Source organism: Triticum urartu, unplaced genomic scaffold (genome assembly GCF_003073215.2).
Source record: "Triticum urartu cultivar G1812 unplaced genomic scaffold, Tu2.1 TuUngrouped_contig_6981, whole genome shotgun sequence".
Classification (NCBI taxonomy): Eukaryota; Viridiplantae; Streptophyta; class Magnoliopsida; order Poales; family Poaceae; genus Triticum; species Triticum urartu.
Window position 1 is genome coordinate 1 of NW_024117787.1, and position 19,298 is coordinate 19,298.

At 44.9% G+C, this 19,298-nt stretch overlaps 2 protein-coding genes, 3 long non-coding RNA genes and 1 pseudogene across 8 annotated transcripts; 2 read left to right on the top strand and 4 right to left on the bottom strand.

Annotated features, from left to right (window-relative positions):
• Positions 1-488: 488 nt before the first annotated feature.
• On the top strand, positions 489-3,017 carry LOC125531360. 2 transcript variants are annotated; one of them, XR_007293171.1, is made up of 6 exons: positions 489-678; positions 768-1,547; positions 1,672-1,814; positions 1,909-2,091; positions 2,194-2,489; positions 2,578-3,017. It is a non-coding gene; the product is annotated as an uncharacterized LOC125531360 (long non-coding RNA). The 2 variants fall into 2 exon arrangements; XR_007293172.1 differs by having other exon boundaries at positions 1,676-1,814.
• A 106-nt stretch (positions 3,018-3,123) lies between these two features.
• On the top strand, positions 3,124-4,282 carry LOC125531361. The gene is made up of 5 exons (XR_007293173.1): positions 3,124-3,319; positions 3,399-3,497; positions 3,568-3,824; positions 3,937-4,005; positions 4,078-4,282. It is a non-coding gene; the product is annotated as an uncharacterized LOC125531361 (long non-coding RNA).
• Positions 4,283-4,342: 60 nt separating this feature from the next.
• Positions 4,343-8,396, bottom strand: LOC125531358. 3 transcript variants are annotated; one of them, XM_048695772.1, is made up of 13 exons: positions 8,197-8,396; positions 7,858-7,950; positions 7,663-7,752; positions 7,485-7,568; positions 7,259-7,387; positions 7,040-7,165; positions 6,812-6,956; positions 6,526-6,721; positions 6,335-6,433; positions 6,005-6,258; positions 5,846-5,921; positions 4,892-5,746; positions 4,343-4,813 (listed from the first exon to the last, which is right to left on the bottom strand). In XM_048695772.1, the coding sequence occupies exons 1-12, from the start codon at positions 8,375-8,377 to the stop codon at positions 5,639-5,641; spliced, it is 1,581 nt and encodes a 526-aa protein (XP_048551729.1). In that variant the 5' UTR covers positions 8,378-8,396; the 3' UTR covers positions 4,343-4,813; positions 4,892-5,638. The 3 variants fall into 3 exon arrangements, with proteins under 3 accessions (XP_048551729.1, XP_048551730.1, XP_048551728.1); XM_048695773.1 differs by having other exon boundaries at positions 7,040-7,162; positions 7,663-7,755; XM_048695771.1 differs by having other exon boundaries at positions 7,663-7,755.
• Positions 8,397-8,652: 256 nt separating this feature from the next.
• On the bottom strand, positions 8,653-10,707 carry LOC125531356. The gene is made up of 6 exons (XM_048695770.1): positions 10,609-10,707; positions 9,729-10,500; positions 9,483-9,627; positions 9,261-9,404; positions 8,917-9,163; positions 8,653-8,684 (listed from the first exon to the last, which is right to left on the bottom strand). The coding sequence occupies exons 2-6, from the start codon at positions 9,773-9,775 to the stop codon at positions 8,653-8,655; spliced, it is 615 nt and encodes a 204-aa protein (XP_048551727.1). The 5' UTR covers positions 9,776-10,500; positions 10,609-10,707.
• Positions 10,708-10,970: 263 nt separating this feature from the next.
• Positions 10,971-11,650, bottom strand: LOC125531355. The gene is made up of 3 exons (XR_007293170.1): positions 11,574-11,650; positions 11,422-11,490; positions 10,971-11,334 (listed from the first exon to the last, which is right to left on the bottom strand). It is a non-coding gene; the product is annotated as an uncharacterized LOC125531355 (long non-coding RNA).
• Positions 11,651-13,287: 1,637 nt separating this feature from the next.
• On the bottom strand, positions 13,288-16,545 carry LOC125531357 (annotated as a pseudogene).
• Between the last annotated feature and the right edge of the window lie 2,753 nt (positions 16,546-19,298).

A 19,298-nucleotide genomic window follows, 5' to 3' on the forward strand; every position in this document is an offset into this window, starting at 1 on the left:
ATGTATCTTGCAAATCTCTTTGTCTCCAACCTGGACTAGATCCCGGATGGAATTGAGGGGTTTAGGGTTCGCCCACATTTTTTTCTCACAGGTCAATGAGGTTGTTTGACACATCGACAGTATTAGATTACCATATAATTATGTATTCACAAAAATTACCTGCCATCATGGCACGACATTTTTCATGTACCTATCAAGTTAGATAAAGTGGAACAAGTTTTGCAAGGCTTGTCGTAGTCAGGATTAATTAGCGAGACGTCGTAGTTCAGGTTCACCCACATTAGTCAGGATTTATCAGTGTTTTTTATGCACACAGAAAAATTATCGGCATCACGCTGATATGTTTACTTTAACCCAAATAACTCAATTAGTGAGATGGATAAACGCGAGGTGCATGTTTCGTGGAACAACACCCATCCGTCCAGGCCGGGTCGCTTTCCCCCGAGACGTCCCGTCACGCAATTTACTACACCTTTTCACCCCTCCCCACTGTCATCTACCTCGCCCCACCCACCTCAGGCAGAGTCAAGGCAGACCTGTGTCTCTATTCTTCGCCGCCCAAGGAGAATCCACCAGACGGAGCAAAGGCGGACGAACAGCCCGCTCGCCGTGGAGCTGGTCGACGGCGGCTAGGCTTACCCTCCTCCGTCAGTCAGCCGGGGCAGGCCTAAGCAAGAGGTACTCACCACAACCACACCTCCAGCATTTACATGTTCGGTCGTAATGCTCGCTCCTCACTGTTCTTAGATCTTGCTCTCATACTATAGGATTTCTAATCAAGGGGCCTTAGTTCTAGACGGTGAAGATGTTCGATTTATTTAGTGGGATTCAAGCAGCTATGGTTATCAATCGAGTAGAGAACAGCGAGCAGTCACCTAAAGATTGGAATAGCGACTGTGATGGATCCGGTGGTTCATCAGGTTTGCCAGGCACGCCGTGCTTTACGTCCAGGCTATCTTTGCTCAAAGTTGGTTCGGTCATAGGCCAGTTTAGTGAGTTTAAGCGACAGTTAATCAAGGAAACCGGATTCGATGGAATGCTAGAGCTCAAATCATGGCAGAAGATCAGCCTTAAGTACAACGCTTACCTAATGGATAGGGTTGATGTAGATTAAACTCTTTAATTATGTTTTTGGCATCCCATGTGGTAATACGGTCATAGAAGGTGAAGGCGTGGAGCCGTCAGAAGCATGTATTGAGTACACGCGTGTGGCTGCATCATTTAGCGAAAGAGGCACGCACAGTCTTAAAGCGGCTGAGGCGTACTTAAATCGAGCCATCACAGAATCATCCACACAGATAGAGAAGGACTGTTTCAAGATTGCATTTGTTATTTTTGTAGTCGGTCATGTACTTGCTCCTACTGCTAAGCACGATTATATATCGATAGACTTTTGGGCTGCACTGAATGATATCAGCAAGATAAAGGATTGGAATTGGGGAGGATATGTACTGAAGCATCTGTTCCAAGCTGTGAGGAAGTTCAAAGCAGATGTGTCCAAGAGAAACCCAACTGTCCACATAGTTGGCTGTCATCTGTTCCTGCAGGTATTTTTCACTCTGTTTTAGGGATCTTCATGAATAACTTTTTCCCGTACTTTTTGATGTTATTCAGATTCATATGATCATTTGTTTTGGCTAATGGGCTTTTTATCACAACTTTACGTACTAGATAGTCTTGATCTAGGCGTTCTAAACATGTTGCGAGGTGTAACACCGCGGATAGGTCTGTACAACTATGATGCGATGAAGAAGATGGTGGAAAAAATTACAGTCAATGTTGGTGCAGGTGAAGTTTCCTTCCACGGTGCAACGGTACCCCCGCCCCCCAGTGCTAAAATATATTACTGATTGGTAATGCAATCATTTTCATTCATGACATGCAATGACCATATTTGCAACTCAACAGGTATGGACCGAGCTGTCAGTGAGCAATCTAATTGGCTTCCCTTCTAAGGAATGTCCCACAGCAAAGCCGGCACCGGCTCCCAAGAGGGGAAACGCCACATGCACGCTGATGTTGCGAAGTAGTTATGCCAAAAATGGTCCGTAGGAGTTTTCAAATTACATACGAACACGCTACCCAAGTATAGTAAGTCACTTATATTCAGTCAAGGAGGCATTCAATCATTTTTTTCAGCATCATATTGTTTTCCCTCGCAACTAACCCAACTTTTATATTTTGATTATCCAGTCAGCGCAGAAGCTTGGTATACTTCTACAGGAGCAGAATGCTCGCGGCCTAGAAAACATATCAGAAATGCGTCAAGCGTTCCAGTCCAATATGTTTAATTTCACAGACAAGCTTATGTCATGCTTAGCAGAGAGTTGCACTTGTTGTAAGGCACATGGCAACAAAAAATGCATCTTGGAAAATGAAGGAACAAATACTTGCGACCCCCCCTCATGTATCAACAGATCAAACTCAATTCTGCACGCCGTTAGCCAGCAAGATTGGACCCCGACTACCAGCACCAGGCAACCCTGGAGGTAAACGATCCATCGTGTTTACGTTATGAAATTTGAATGCATATACACGATGACCCAATCTGACACTACCCATTATCCATTTTTGCAGGTTGCCTGTCTGTCAATAGTTCCGTGTCTAGGAAAAGGGATGGCAGTTTATCATCAAGCATACAGTCGGGCACAACAAAGAAAACATGTTCACGAGAGACAGAGACCGCCCTCGCCGCAACACCAACATGTGGGCAAGAACCACTCAATCAAATCCCCATATCCCAGGATGCAATTGTCAAGGAATTTGCGAGCAAAATTGCTGCTTTTTATGATGACCTTACAGCCATCTTGGTTACTTACTATGCTGAGATACGTCCAGCACCCGGATTCATATTGTTTGGATCAACCACCGATGGAGCACATTTGAAGATCGATCTCCCTCAATGCAAATTTGGAAGAGATCCTTGGGTCGCCGGATCAGTCCCAGTGCCACCAAACCCAACTATACTCAGGGCCATAAAAGACTAGATGAGTGCAACCTCGATGTTAAACCTTGAGAGGCAAGATCGCCCCCCCCCTGTGCAATAATTTTTTTACTGAATACTCACCATCATTTTTCATCTTCTCACTTAGTAACTGCATTTCCCCAATGAACCCACTGCAGGAAATGGATCGTGCATCCTAAGCCAAGACTCGTAACATTAGAGGGTGTTGAAATCCAGCGTCAGCTTGCATCTAACGATGCAATGACCCATGAGATGGCTACAACTATTTTTCGTAGGCTTGGGCAAGTTGATTTGTTTTTCTCAAAGGACAGTACTGGACAGATATGGAGGAAATTCGTCGAGCCCGACTTTGCCGTGAGTGTTCCCAGCATCCCCCTATAATTCACCCATTTGGTTGCTTTGATGAAAACCCCCCTGAACCGCATTTTTGTAGACAACTGTTTTATCGAACGCCGACCCAATGACCGTACAATCAATCAGGGCCAGCTTCCAAGAAGGAACAGCATCCTGCAACCCAGCTTCGTGCCGAATGGTAGGTCGTGTTATTAGAAGTATTGTTTAAGTTTGCAATGCCAATCACTGAGATGCCTATCCATATGCAGTGGTACATCCCGACGATACTGCCTGATGGTTGGACTGTCTATGCTTTTGATATGTTGCGCAAAAGAATAATTGTATTAGACCCAGCAGTTGGCCCGTTTGGCTATAGCAACCGTCGAGTCAGCATGCATGAATTTGTTAGCAACAAACTCCATGTCGCGTTGTTCACATGCCTCTAGAATTTCTTCAGCTCTTGGCATTGTGAATCAAGCCACTGGGGGCGCACTTTTCCGATCATAATGAGGGAAAAGATTGAGAAGTATGCTTTTGGCCCATCGACCACTCGCCCTTTGTAATTAGTTCACATATTACTCGCATTGTTTCAACTTGTCCCTTTGGCTTTTTTGAATCCACCCAAATGCGGAGATCAGACTGGGTTGTGTGCCACCTTCTTTGCATGGAATTATGATGGCGATAAGCTACAGATACCACTAAACAAAGTATGTCGGTCTAGCATCATACTCCCATGGAAAATGCATTTTTTTGCTAATCCGCACCATCTTTTGCTGCAGGACACACTTGCATCACACAGCAGCCTAATGATCTACGAACTAATGAGGATGCAAGGCAACCAAACTCCAGTAGCAAACGACGCCCTTGAAGCGGTCAATGTATCATTCACTACTCTTTAGAATACCGTTCTAACTACCGGAAATTTCTTCCCAACTAGATTGTATTATAACTAGAGATTACAACCATTTCACTGGCCACCCAGCACAAAACTATGCCTGACGATCGGTTACTACTTATGTGTGTCGAGTGCAAATTTCTAGCACATCTGATAGAAACCAAATTTCATATGCAACTAGTTCACACTAGTTTACCACATACATTCAGAGGTACAAGTTCAACTGCTAGGACAAAAACAAAGGCAAGTACTCAACAACAGCTGATGGACTGCTAGGGTTACAACTATCACATCTAGAACACAAGCTTTTTTGTGGATGCAGTTAAAAGTTCACTGCTCCTAACCGAAGAAGCACTTGCAACAAAATGCTGCCAGCAGCATGAACAGTGCAAACCCTTGACATAGCCAGGTCCTTGATTCATAGCTAAATTGTCTATAGGAGCAGGAGGTAGTTCTAGCTGGGTAGAGCGATGTTGTGCCACCACACTTGCTGCATCTCGTAACTCTGAGTTGATCCTCTCTAAGTGACGCACCCTGTCGCGGAGATCAATGAGGAGTTGTTTGAGGAACGGATCCTCAATACGATCGTCATGCCACACGTACATTTCACAGCCTCCAGTCTGACGGGATTTGACCACAAAATAACTTCAGAATGTAGGAATCATAGACCAGCCAACTAGTTTTAGTAGAACACATACCCGCGACTTGGCGCATGTCTTGTATCTTCTTCCAGGGTTATCATCGCTCTAGGAGATCCACATGGCGGCCTTGGGTCTCTTCTTGCACCAGCATGGCGTCGCTGGTTCGTAGTCAAGAGGACCTACCCTGTACGGCACCAGCGACCTGCTTGTGGCAGCCCAACGCCTCTGGGATGAACAAGCAGACCTTGAGCTCGAAGAGAAAGAGGACGACATGTGTTTGGGAAGTTTTGATGCTGCTGGAGTGAAGCCCAACGTAGTTTAGCCGACGTGGTGTATATATAGCCAAGGGCTCCCACCAACGGTCACCTTTCGGAAGCAGTGGTGGGCAACGGCTCTCACAGGTCACAAGTGTTTTTGAATTCACCTGCATGGCAGACCCGTCACGTGCCAAGGGAGCTGCTTCCAGAGCCATCCACAGTGATTTTATGGGAGTAAACTTAACACTTGAAAACAGCACAAGTTCAACCATGATAAGTTCCGGCATACACCATCCATAGAAACAAACATTGATTAGTCATAGGTTTCAATGGCTGGTACAGTTCCATGCCAAAATACTTAGACAAGCACCACATAGGTTTAACACATAGCACATTGCAAAGCCCATCACACAATGGGCTTACAGAACTGTCAACAAGACAGCTACAAAAAAAGTACAACTTCCATCCTCACCGGATGTAATCAAACATGTCCTTGCACGCAGCAGCTCCAAAAGGGTGACATGTCGACAACATGGAGTCCAGTGTTCTACTCCTCCACCTCCACTTCCTCCATGAATCCTGGGTGAGGAGCAGTGTTACCCGAGCAGGCAATTGTCTCATAGAGCATCCTTTTCCGACGCAGGGGAAGACCAACCTTTTTCCAACACACATGAACAAAACGTTAAGTTGATCATTACTTTCATTATGAGTACTAATTCATGGAGGAACCAAGATCATGTAGGTTGGTGCTTACTTCAGGAACGGCTTCCTCCAGCTCGTAAGCATTGAAGTTGTCCGCATAGTGCGCAATGTAGCCAGGCGATTCACCGCTGCAGATCACAATATAAGAGGAAGATTTAAAGCAGCCCACTTAGCAATATAAGAGCGCGGAATGATGTATACTTGCACACACCTACCACAAGCTATGTGCATATCAATGTTGTACCGAACAGTCCATTTGGAGATATCCATCTCCCAACCGCCAAACAGGATGGTCCCCAGGATTTTGAGCCCTTTAAGCAGCATGCGCACGGTCGCCCCGTGCTTCCTCTTGTACACTGGTGACCCCACCTGCGTGTACAATGGGTCCATCACCGTGACCCTGGTCAGCTCCATGTCGAAGGCGTATAGGGACCAGTCGTTAGCAAGCCACAGAGGGAACAAGAGCTGCAATCAAATGCAGGTAGTTTTCAGTGTCCCAGCCATAAAGAAGAAATGCAGCTGCTAGTAGTATTGAACGTACCAGACGACACATGCAGAGTGGGAAACCAAGCTTGGGCGTCGAAAGCATCGCAATGAGCACAACACGGGCGTTGTCAGTATCAATATTTTCAATGCGGAGCTGCAAACAAAATACACGCACGCAGATCTATCAGTTTGAATCACCATTCACACCCTTTTTCAAAATCATTTTCCTGCACATGATGAACTTACCACATCATCATGTGGTAGCAATCCTCTCCAGTTTGGGATATCAACTCTCTGCATCATGCTCCTCTCCCTGTCGTTCCAACCACGCACCCAGGCGTCAAGGCCATTGTACATCATCTCACCATGCAAACTGAATTGGTACTTCATCTTATGCCCATCTATCTGTAGCACCGTGGGGGTGTGATGCTCGAACCAAGTCCTGTTTAGGGACAACAATTAATTCCACTGTTAGCATGAGTCAAATCCGCTCTGTCCACATGCACAGTGCAAGCATTGGAAACAAACCCACCTGCTGAGCTCAGAAGCCCGACTGAGAAGTTCAACGCTCTCGTACAAATCCAGGCATACTTGGTTAGGGTAGAAAAAATGTTGTAGATCCAGCTCAAATGGAGAGTAGCCGTAATCACGTGCAGGTGGCAAAGCAGGAACAACCGCTGCAAGCACGTCAGCGGGGACATGATTAGCTACCTGACTTGCATTCTGCTTGAATAAGTGAACCATGTCTTTTTGTACTAACCAAGAGGGACCGGGTTGGTTTGTTCCCCATTACCAGGCAGTGCCAACCTCCTGTTCCCTATTGGTGTGGTCGTGGCAATTCCTGCAAGCCCATCATTTTGCATCTGCAAAGCATCCGGCACAACTGCTGCACAGAACAAAAAATGACCAAGTTCTCATTATAAGAACAATGTAATTTTGCGAGCGACATTCATTTAACTCATCAATTTAACATCATTACCTTCAGTCATATCAGTGTCTACGGACGCAACCACCGGATGATGGACATGCACATGATCTCTAGAGGAAGAACCTGCCACGCCAAGCACCTCATGCATGGTTGTCTGTCTACTGCACCTGCGGTAGACCACTGTTTTGCAAGGTTTGGCAAGGCAATGATGTGAGCACATGCAAACTGTATATCATTGATTCATTTTTGTATCCATGTTAAGGATAGCGTCACTTACCGTCAATAGCCGGCCCCTTGCCTTTGCGATCCACAATCATAGGCTTGTCCTCTGGTTCATCAACAGGCTCCTGGACAGCAGTTTCTACATAAAAAAACAAGGCATGCTTGAATTAGTCTAACATATAACCACCTCACATAACCAAGTCAACTTCAAAATCGTCAGTCGCCGTTATTACCTTTGCCAAGCAAACCCACAAGCACCCCAGGGCATGCATTCAGGTGAGGTCCTTGCACCCCTCTGGTTGCAGCAGCCAGACCATGAGATTCTGCTAAACACATGCAACAAAACGGAGATCAGCTTTTTTGGTGGCCCACGAACGATTTTCTGAACAATTTTTTTGGTTCTTTTCTTTTAAAGTGGTAGTACACACCTGGTTGGACACGTGTCTCCTTGTTAGCAACAACCACTGACATCAGAGACCTCGCAGCTTCGCGTGAAGTTTCAGCCAGATCTTGGGCAACAACTAAGAAATAAACGAGATCCAAATCAACTTTGTTCGGGCCATGGTAATCAAGGGCCACATCAAGACACCCGAACACGCCCACGCTTCCATGCCCCACGCATCGCATGCATGTATGGCCCATGCATTGCATGCATGCAGGATCAAACAAACCGGTGCCTAGCGCTCGCGCATGCATGCATGCTCTCCGCCACGCACACGTGCACAACAGGTAATTACTTTTCTGGATCCATAGAGATAGAAGATTACCTGTCATCGTCCTAGGACGATGCGAGGTCTTGCTCACGTTAGGAAATGCTGCCGCCATTGGAGCTTGTTTCTTCACACGCTCCATGAAATCACCAAGAGTGTCCTCGAGGTCTCTGTGCCGTTTAGCATCCACCTTGTTCCTGATTTCTTCAAACACTTTGGCCTGTGTCTCCTCAACCATCTCGAGGAATTCATCCTCACGTTGCTTCAGGCAATGTTGCATTGCTTCCTTCATGGCGTCAAGAACCTACAACATGAGACAACAAGAAGACAACACAAGTAGTTAATAGTTGAGGACAAAACAGCAAGTTTGACCACAAAGGGAACAAGTGTAGATGGCTAACCTCTTGACTTATCGCTAGCTCATGGGCCACACCAAATCCAGGGGTAGCGTCATGCACACTAGGACTCGGCGTGGTCCAGGCTTGGGCTTGAGCCGGGCTAGCAGAAGCAACATTAAATGCCGACGATCTGGGAACATCCGCAGCCTGTAAGGGAACAATCGAACTGGATCTTAGCAACTATACTGTATTTATTGAACTTGCATTAAAGAAGAAGAAATGTACCTCAAACCCAGCATCCACACCATTCCTTGTTGCATGCTTTTTGATCTACAGTTTCAACATCATATCCGAGTACGATGCTAGCCGAGGGAATGGCAGCAGGCACACGTACACAAAAGGTAATTACTTTTCTGGATCCATAGAGATAGAAGATTACCTGTCATCGTCCTGGGACGATGCGAGGTCTTGCTCATGTTAGGAAATGCTGCCGCCATTGGAGCTTGTTTCTTCACACGCCCCATGAAATCACCAAGAGTGTCCTCGAGGTCTCTGTGCCGTTTAGCATCCACCTTGTTCCTGATTTCTTCAAACACTTTGGCCTGTGTCTCCTCAACCATCTTGAGGAATTCATCCTCACGTTGCTTCAGGCGATGTTGCATTGCTTCCTTCATGGCGTCAAGAACCTACAACATGAGACAACAAGAAGACAACACAAGTAGTTAATAGTTGAGGACAAAACAGCAAGTTTGACCACAAAGGGAACAAGTGTAGATGGCTAACCTCTTGACTTATCGCTGGCTCATGGGCCACACCAAATCCAGGGGTAGCGTCATGCACACTAGGACTCGGCGTGGTCCAGGCTTGGGCTTGAGCCGGGCTAGCAGAAGCAACATTAAATGCCGACGATCTGGGAACATCCGCAGCCTGTAAGGGAACAATCGAACTGGATCTTAGCAACTATACTGTATTTATTGAACTTGCATTAAAGAAGAAGAAATGTACCTCAAACCCAGCATCCACACCATTCCTTGCTGCATGCTTTTTGATCTGCAGTTTCAACATCATATCCGAGTACGATGCTAGCCGAGGGAATGGCAGCAGCTCGCGTCCCTCCATCCCGTGCTCATGATAATCGCATTCAAATGATCTACGTTCATTTGAAAACAAAAAACAAAAAATGCAGTCAGAAGCTTGATTGCACAACACAATGATTTTGGAAGTGGTAAACCAATAAGCATTATTGCTAACCTGTGGGACAACAAGGCACCCCTGCAGACTAAGCTGAGCTGGCTCATGTCGTAGATCTTCCCTCAGCTTGGCCGCACCCTCTCTTAGACCCTCCACGACGTAGTCGCAGAAATCATAGTCGGAGATTTGATTTGGCTCAGCTAGAACGGGCAGTAGTTCATTGGCAATTTTTGGGTGTGCTCCCCTAGGTAGGAGAAACGAGGATGCGGCTATGATTGTACACGCCACCATCATCTTTTCTTTCTCTGCTCCTACCATGGCCTCCTTGCTTGCGTTCTGGATGATTTTCTTAACTCTAACCACAGGAATCTTACAAGTGCGAGCCATGTTTGTCTCTAAGATCGCATGCAAGTTCTCTAGCAACCGTTCTCGGTCTGCTAAGCAAGCGCCGCCCGGGATATCTATCTTCCTACCACATGGATTCAACCCTAAGAACTTTGCTACCTCCCTAGAGTTCACCTCAATGTAATTTCCATGTCCCATGTCCATCTTCATGGTTTTGGGATCGATCCTAGCTAAGAGGGACATGCTAAAGATACGGTTGTTGTTCCCCATATCCTTTATCTTGCACATTTCTTCCATCCCTACCCCGGAAAACACACCTTTGATGTTTGGATTCCATTCTCCGGCGATGGAATGGAGCAGCCCGGCATTGTACGCCGTGTTCAGTGTGGGCATCTTCTTGGCGGCCTGCATGGTCGAGGAAGAAGCTCCATCTGGCACAACAGGAGGCGAGGAGAGCTTGGCCCGACTCCCCATCTCCAGCAGCAAACTGCATAATCTCACACAACGAAGAAAGTGGAGCAAGTGAGAAACTTGAGAGAATGGATCCGCGGAAGAAAGAAGAAAACCGAGAAGCCATGGAAGGACTATTACAAACCTTTGGTTCCTCTCCTCCCGTCCGAACGCCAGATGGAGTGGTGCCTTGTCTCTGTGCTGTAGTCTTGGGTACAGGGAGCACGTTATATACACATGTGCCGGTACAGGGCGACAATGTGCTCACCTCCACACCCTGGACAAGTGGTTATAAAATGGTCCACGTACGCCTATGATAGGCATCACACCTCCCTCGCTCTTTTATCTCGTTTTGGTTAGCAAGTCGCACAACACCACTCAATTCGTTTAATTCAGGGTAACATACACATCTACGAATAAACAAAACAATTTGCACGCAAATGTTCCATCCCGCAAGTTTAACCAGTAACTCACATGCAAATTTAAATAATACTCAATGGCCAGACTTTTTCCATTTTAGCAACACACACACATAGTGAGAATGAAACTGAAAAATGCACGTGGCGAACAACACCACTAACACCTTGAAGTACGTTTAGTTGACATTCTAAGCAACACACACGGCCTCAAACACTAGCATGCATCAACCTAATACATTATGTCGTTGAAAATATCATATCCTTGGATGCTTGCATGGAGGGCTCTCAGCGTCATCTTCCTCACACCCAGCTTCAGCATCCCACGTTCCTGACATGTGATCCCCATCCAACAGCTTGCATGCACCCACCGCCCCCGCATGCGCCATGCAAGGGTCAAAATCCGTTGTCTCTTCCTCCAACCACCACTGCGGGATCTCCGTGTCCGGATCAGCCTGCGAACAATTTTTTTTGATCCTCATGGATTAGAACACATGCACATGTTTGCACAATACCGGTACGAAAAGCTAATCAAAACTCACATTTTCAAATGATGCACCACCGGAAACAACCTCTTCTTCGGCCCCCGCGCCTTGCGCCATCACACTAGCCTACGTGTGTCAATGTAAACATTTTGTTTTTAGTCAGGTGAAAACAATGCTAAATCACTCGAAATTATGGTAGAAGCAAAGACCTCATCGACCAGACTGTCAACTACAGATGAAGGATCAGGGAAAACGAGAGCATCCAGCCCTACAGCTTCAGTAACCACCTGCGCGACATGCATGATCAAATGTAAGCTTTGCGCAGTAGATGAATCGATGGACATGGTTAACTCCCAAGTGAAGTTACTAACCTGCACCCCGCCTAGTGTCAAGGTGGAGCCAGATGTTTCGGTCAGCTCTGAAGCTGGTGAAACTGTGCTGCTTGCCGCCATCTCTACTCTTGTTTGGATCTATTTCCACTCCCCCGCGCCACGTCCATATATAGACAGCGAAAATTTTCGTTTTCCCTCCCGAGCAAGCACATTCAAAATTCAAACCAACATGGTGGGATGGTAGCCGAGGTTGGAAATTTGAATTATGTGGATGGGAAGCGCACAGGCGACGCCTAGCCTTTCTCTCACCTATTTCCCATGGCTCTCTGTGCGCATTTATACCGGGAACAGATGGACGGCACAATGTATCTGTGCACACATCTTGTCACCAACTGCCCGGCCTTTCGCAGCACGAAAAGGAGCGTCATCATGCCCACCGTTAAAAGTTTTTGGGAGCAGTGTTTCCATCACCTGTCAACTCGCACAGCCAATGGCATGCATCGCCTAAGCATGGGCAACGCTCCCCTCCCCCAACGCCCCCATGCCATCCATGAGAACAGGCCATCTAGCCGAGCAAGGCACAGGCACAACACAACAATCAGTGACTCACCCCAAAAAAAATTGGTCAACTTTTTTTATCTATTTTTCCGCATAAAACAAATAATCGCGTGCGGAGCAAATATCCATCTCTGGCGATTTTCTTTTTTCTAACGGAAAACATAGCCTGATGCCACGGCCAACCAAATTTCATCTCATGCCATACCTGTTCTTGTAGTTACCAATTCACCAATCGAGAGAGGGCGCGGCCATTCAATGCATGTACCATTCGCCAGGCACATCTGTCTCCGTCAGACCAGGTGTGCTCACCCGTGAGGTAGTGAATGGGCCTAGTCAAAGCTATGATCGTGGCCCTGTCAACTCGTCGTTCACCGTCGCACGTCCCTTTGCCTACCTGTCAGGATTCATCGTCATGTACACATGAGAGCCATAGATTTGCGAGATCAGAGTTCTTGGATTTGCTTTTTTAGGCCAGGCTGGACCGTTTGACACACATTTGATGCAACGGTCACAATCGAAGCCAACGAAAATGCAAGCTCATCTAAACATCATCCTGGTGAACGTTCCAACACAGTCCCCAGCACACCCATGCAAACAAAACACTGTCTCAGATGAAACCAACACAAACACGAAAAAAATCAGTGCCTCGAATGAAACAAACCTTTGAAGCATTAAAACAAATTCTAAATTGTCAACAGGATGTAAACGATCCCATCACAAATTTATAATAAGTCATCCCTGATAATGAAAACAGTTTCCACACAGCCAACATATTAAGTTCCTCAGAGAAACTTGGGTTCAAAAGGTCCAGACTTCTTCGTGCCACAAGCATTGCGACGATGCCCAAGCACACCACAATTTGTACACTTCGGCGATTTCCTTGGCATTTTCGGCACGTCGCCTCTCTCAGGGCAAGTGGTGCACTTGTGCCCTTGCCCCTGCAGATAGTACACAACCTTGATCTCTTCAACTGTTCCTCATACGGAGCTTTGTCTCGGCTAGTTGCCGGTCTCCCTCTCGGGCGTTTATTCTGCTACCCAATGATCCCTGAACAACTTGTTTCACCATCACAAGCAGGCCTTGTGCTGCCACCTTCTACCTGAAGCTCCCCTGGGTGCTCCTCAACTAAAACCTGATTTTGGTGCTCCCTTTCTGCTAGCCCCATCCCGTCCTTTTCGGCGCTCAATGGTAACAGAGTGGCTTTTTGCTCCTTCATCATGGTCATAAAAACATCATAACACTTAACATTGCTATCGCCAAGCAGCACACACTCTAGTGCCTTCGTGTACATTGTGTGATGTCTGAATGTATCACTGGAAGGAGGCCCTCTGTCTTTCTGGTATCGGACCAAATGTGCAGGGAGAACATCATTTGCATCTCTTGTCCAGCGTTTCATTATATGCTTCTCTGGTATCTTCGACAGGAGGAAGTGGACCATAACCTGCATAGCAAACAACAAATTATTTTCATTCCCCTATCATCTGTTCATCGTGAACAAACCGAGTACGAATCAGGTGAAAATGTTGACCTGCAATGCATGGCAACAAACCAACCCAGCGTGTTCAAACATGCCGCACTCACAACTGAAAAAACTCTCTTCATCATCCACTTCGATTGTGAACTCAACCTTACTCCATTTCTCTCTTGCTGCTGCATCTACATGTGTTGATCTGTAAACCTTTCTTGGTACAATCTCATCCAATACATGTGCACCACACTTATACAACTCTTCACCGAACTTCTCAAACATAGCTCTCGTGTACACCTTGCTAGCATGCCTCTCTAATGGCAGGTTATTTTTAAGCGACACACCAATCTGCAAAACAAACACACCACATATAAGTAATTGGCAAAATCTTTATCATGAGCCAGAACATGCACAAAATCTGTAGCATTTGCAAATGGAACAATTACCAGCAGTGTTCTCTTCTCCTGGAAGCTCTGCTCCGACTCCCTGTTAAACTGGAGTTTCTCAAATTGTTTCAAAAATAGGTGCATAGGACACCATGGCGGCACGTAACCTTTCAACATGTGATTTGCACTCTCACTCCGCTGTGTGCTAGTCATTTTCGCACAAAACACTCCTCTAAAATATGGCTTTGCCCACTTATGGCGCACCTCATATATCTGCGTCAAGAATGGATGCTTCTTCAGGGAGTACCTTTCCAGCATCTGCTGCCAACCAGCTTCAAATTCTTCCTCTGTGATCATGTGATGGACTAGCTTGTGGAACTCCATCTTGAAGTCACTGTTCTTGCTCCACAACACACCCATCGACTCCTTTGCTTTCTTCAGAACATGCCACTTGCACCAACGGTGTACTGTGTTTGGTAGTTCAGCCTCGATAGCCAGCTCCATCGCACGTGCTTGATCTGCATTGTTACAGTCGAACCCACAATCAGTTGGTTAGAACTCTTCTATCTATACAACAAAAACAGCTGCATGTATCCAGTGGAAAAAAAAGAGCTCGAGAGGGATACTAACCAGTTAGGATTGTCTGTGGGTGTTTCCCGCCCACCATATGGATGAACTCTTTAAAAATCCACTTGAACGTGTCCTCCTTCTCATCCCTCATCATGGCACCACCAAAAATTATGCTTTGGAAGTGGTTGTTTACACCAACAAACAACCCAAACAGCATGTCATAAAGATTAGTACGGTAAGTTGTATCAAATGTGATTGCATCTCCAAAACACCTGTACTGGTCAAAACCTCTGCTTGTTACCCACATTAGTGTCTTTACCCTGCTCTCCCCATCCACTTGCACCGTGTAATTGAAGTCAGGATCGTTACCTTACATTTCAGCTAGAATCGCCATCGTCTTGACTGCATCCATGTCAGACTGTTCTCTATTCAACTTTCGGCAAAGAGTCTTCAAAGACCTCTTGGTAAATGGTACTTTATCCACTGTCCTGAAAAAACTTCCAACAATGCTGAACACTTTCCCCAGCCCCACATTGTTGTCTCTCAGCTGTTTGACTAGATCTTTTGTGTATCTGTCTATATGCTTATGCGACTTCCAATGCATTTTCTGGCCACAGGTCAACGTCAACGGGTGGTTATGATCATCCTTGTGTTCTGCTATATACCAGCCCTTGTCGTTTGACCGCAGCAGCCTAATCATGGCATTGCATCCACACCTGGTCGAGCGGCTGTTTTCCCTCAACGGTTTCCCCTGCAAAGATAAAACGACAAGAAGAAATGCCGTCAGTCGCACAGGATCCACAATGACAGAACAATCAGACAGCTTAGGATGCGAATAAATTTGCCAATTGTTCAATTAACATACCGCACAAGCGCACACAATCTCTTGCATGCATCTCTTCCTTTCAACATTCAATCTGCTCTTGGCAAGTCTAACACCAAACCCGCACTCCCACGAATACAGATTATAGAATTCATAAGCTTCATCCAACGAGTCAAAACTTGTCCCGGTACTTGGGTACACAACCATTCCATCCCTCTTCTCTGCATAAGCACGGACAGACAATTCCAGAGCTGAGATCCTGTTCGGATTCATCTCCCTCTCCTCGGGAGCTTTTCCAACCCTGACCCTGCATAAGCATCTTAGGATGAGATGACACAAACGAAACAATTAATGAGTACCTTGTTATTTTTGAAAGTACACTAATAGTCACACGAAGAGCCGGCGGGACACGACACACATTAACAAACGTGCGTATCATATCCGGCACGGGCAGTTCACAGTTTCTCAAAAATCAACAAAAACAACTCCCGGCATCATGTAGACTAATCAACTGGCATCCACATAAATATAATCAACTATGCAATCCAACCAAGAAAAAATGCATTGAGAACACATCAGCAGTACAGACTCTCTCAAACTAAACAACCCGTCCAGGACAGCCTGAATCAAATTCTAATGCTTCATGAACTTCAGCAACAGTAAACCCCATAGCTCACTGCCAAAATTTTAAGTGCCTGGGAACCTAACAAATATGGAAATAAACTGCTTCGCCGCTACATCCGAATATAATGTGCCTCGTTAGTGAACCCAAACAACAACATATACCACGCATACACCAATCAGCACGTTTCTATGCCTAATAACATAGAAATGGTCCAGATTTAAGATTGCAGAACAACAGACAAAAAAGAAACAGAGGCGATTGATTTTGACTGACCTGCGCATCCAGCCGCTGGTGGCTTCAGAGCACACCTCGCCCACCCCTGCATCCACAGGCGGCCGCGCACAGCCGGCGCCACAGACAGCGCCGTTTGGGACGCTCATGGAATCCTGTGACTCCACTGGGAAGAAAGAACTGCTCATCGCCCCGGGCGCAGCACACATCCTGTGAATCGACGGAGCCGCAAATCAGTTAGGAATACCTAAAATCAGTGCCAGTTTCTACCAATGGCTGTTCGCCGGAGGGGGGAACAAAACGTACCCGTTAATCTTGACGCCATTGGTAGACATCCGGCCGGCGAGAGAACAACACCGCCGTCGCTGCTCGACGAACCGATGCAGATTGGAACGGGAGAGACGACCCGCTGTGTGGCTCTCGTTTATCCAACGCAGCCCAGGCGTGCGAGAGGGTGTGTTGGAGAAGATTCTCGCACATGTGCTGTTTCGAACGACTGGTCATGGGCCCTGACCTTGGTCCAAGCAAATGACACGGGGGCATAGTTAGTTTCGATGGGCCGTACACAATACGCCTAGAATCCGCTAGCCGTATCGTGGGCTGTATTTCACTCAATAGGCCTGCCACACACTGACGGGGGTGCATATCCCAAGGCCCAAACCAACGTCCACGATACCGGCCTGCCTGTGGCTCGGCCTCTGAAAATCCGCACTCCCTAGTTAGTTGCTTTTGCCAACAAAATATTAGTTATATGCCAGAAAGAAAATGAAAGACAGCCTATAAAATTTATACGCTTCAGAAGATTCTACCAATTTCTGTAGATATTTAACAATATACAAGGATAGATACAAATTCAATGTAATACATCAAGAGAAATAACTTATTTGTGAAGAATTGAGATACTTTCGTTTGATTAAATATATGGCAAAATATATTGTAATAGATTTTTTTCCTGAAACCATTCAAACTATATCATTAAATAAAAATTTGTGATAAAATAGAACAACAATTTAGACAAAGGATATTTTCTATGGATAAATACAGTGGCAACATAAAGAGTATGTAAGTTAATTACATAAGAGTTTAATTATATTTTTAGTTCTGCTAGTTATACCTAAAGTTTACTATTTAATATATTACCAAGTGACGTGTCAAGACAAATTGACATAAATTTAGTGGCAAAATAGGTTTTTAAGTAAAAAAATTCAATATAAATAGGCAAATACAGTTTACATTAACTAGTAAATTTACCCGTGCATTGCAATAGGGCAAAAATATCTCTACGCCTTCTTGGTAAAATAATATTGTGCAGAACTACACTACACGTGAGGTGATTGATCCATTTTCTACAATAAAACAAGAAAAACAAAGTTATGTCTCTCCATATTCAGATTGTGTGAACTTTTCCCGCTCAGAAAATAATCAAATAGTAAGCAATTATAATACTGTTAACAGTGGAGTCTTCATTTACTTATCTTGACCAAAATCTTCCACTCATTTGGAGAAGCTAGTAATAGATCGCATCAGCTATTAAATTTACCAGTAAGATAACATATTATAGGAAATAGAAATTTTTCAATCTCTGGAATTTATCTACCCAAATATATTCAGTTAATATTGTTTAGGAGTTCAGCAGCAAGTAGATGTAGCTTAATTTTTAAAACGGCGCTACGATTAAAGTTCATTCAATCTCAGTGCCTTGAGTAATATTGTGAGTGCAAAATGAAGCTATACATTATCACAATAAAATTTTGAAATTTCTCTTATAAAAATGAAACATTAGTATATAATTTAGTTGGGTCTGTCCAACACATTCACAACATTCAAAATTGTGTTGAATTGGCTTTTGTATTTGTTTGAATCACTGGTATGACCTTTGCTTTCTCACACTGTGCGGCATAAGCGGTACCATCTTGAAACCATACTAAATTCCGAAAGGTAATCTTTGATCCAAACACAGTCCTTTGTCGCTTCTTAAGCGGTGATGTACTTCATTTGATGGAGAATTCGCCCCAGAACCTGCTTAGAATATTTCTAACTTACCGAGCCACCGTTATGTGTATAACACAGAACCCGAATTGAAATTGAAAATCGCTCGGAGCAATGATGAAGATTGCAGTGATGTAACTACTTATAACATGTAAACATTTTTACGCATTGCATATTTTAATGTCAAAAAACATTCCTTTGAATCACGTGATTCTTTAAAAATATAACTTAATTTTTTTGAGTGGTATGAACTATTTTTGAATTACAGAAATATTTTTTTACACACTACAATAAATATGTCAACTAGTGACCTTCTGTCAGTGACCCTGGAAGAAATGGTCATAGATCTATGACCATTTCAGACCAATTGGTCAAAAGCTGTTTGGGGGGCTCCAAACCCTAAACCATTGCGACCATTTTGATCAGAAAGGTCGTAATTTCCTTACATGAAATGGTCATAAAGCAAATAGCGCTAGTCCGTTGCCTTATTTCTAGTTGTTAACGACCAATATAGATGGTCATAGCCTTGTAAATTATGGTGGGTTGCTATGACTAGGCGCCACCTCATCAGTTTTGCCTATGTGTCATGTCCATGTGGCAGTTTTTGCCCCAGGTTGTGAAGCAACCTATATTTCTGTCATTCTCAAAATTCCTAAAAAAATCTCATAATTTTTTTTGGGTCATATCTTCGTCAAATATGTAAAAACCTTCCTTGCCTAGTTCAAAAATAATTCAAAAATATTCATTTTCCTATTCTGTTCAGAACAATAGTTTGTGAAGGAAGTACCACTTTGGCATGTCCAAATAGTATCCATTTTCTATAGTGCTTTCCTATGCCTAAATAAACATCCTCCACCAAATGCCATCTCAATCCATTCATTATTTTGAGCCGAGCTTCAACATTCGTATTTATGTCCAGTGTGGTAGTTTGCAAAGCAAGTACCACCTAGGA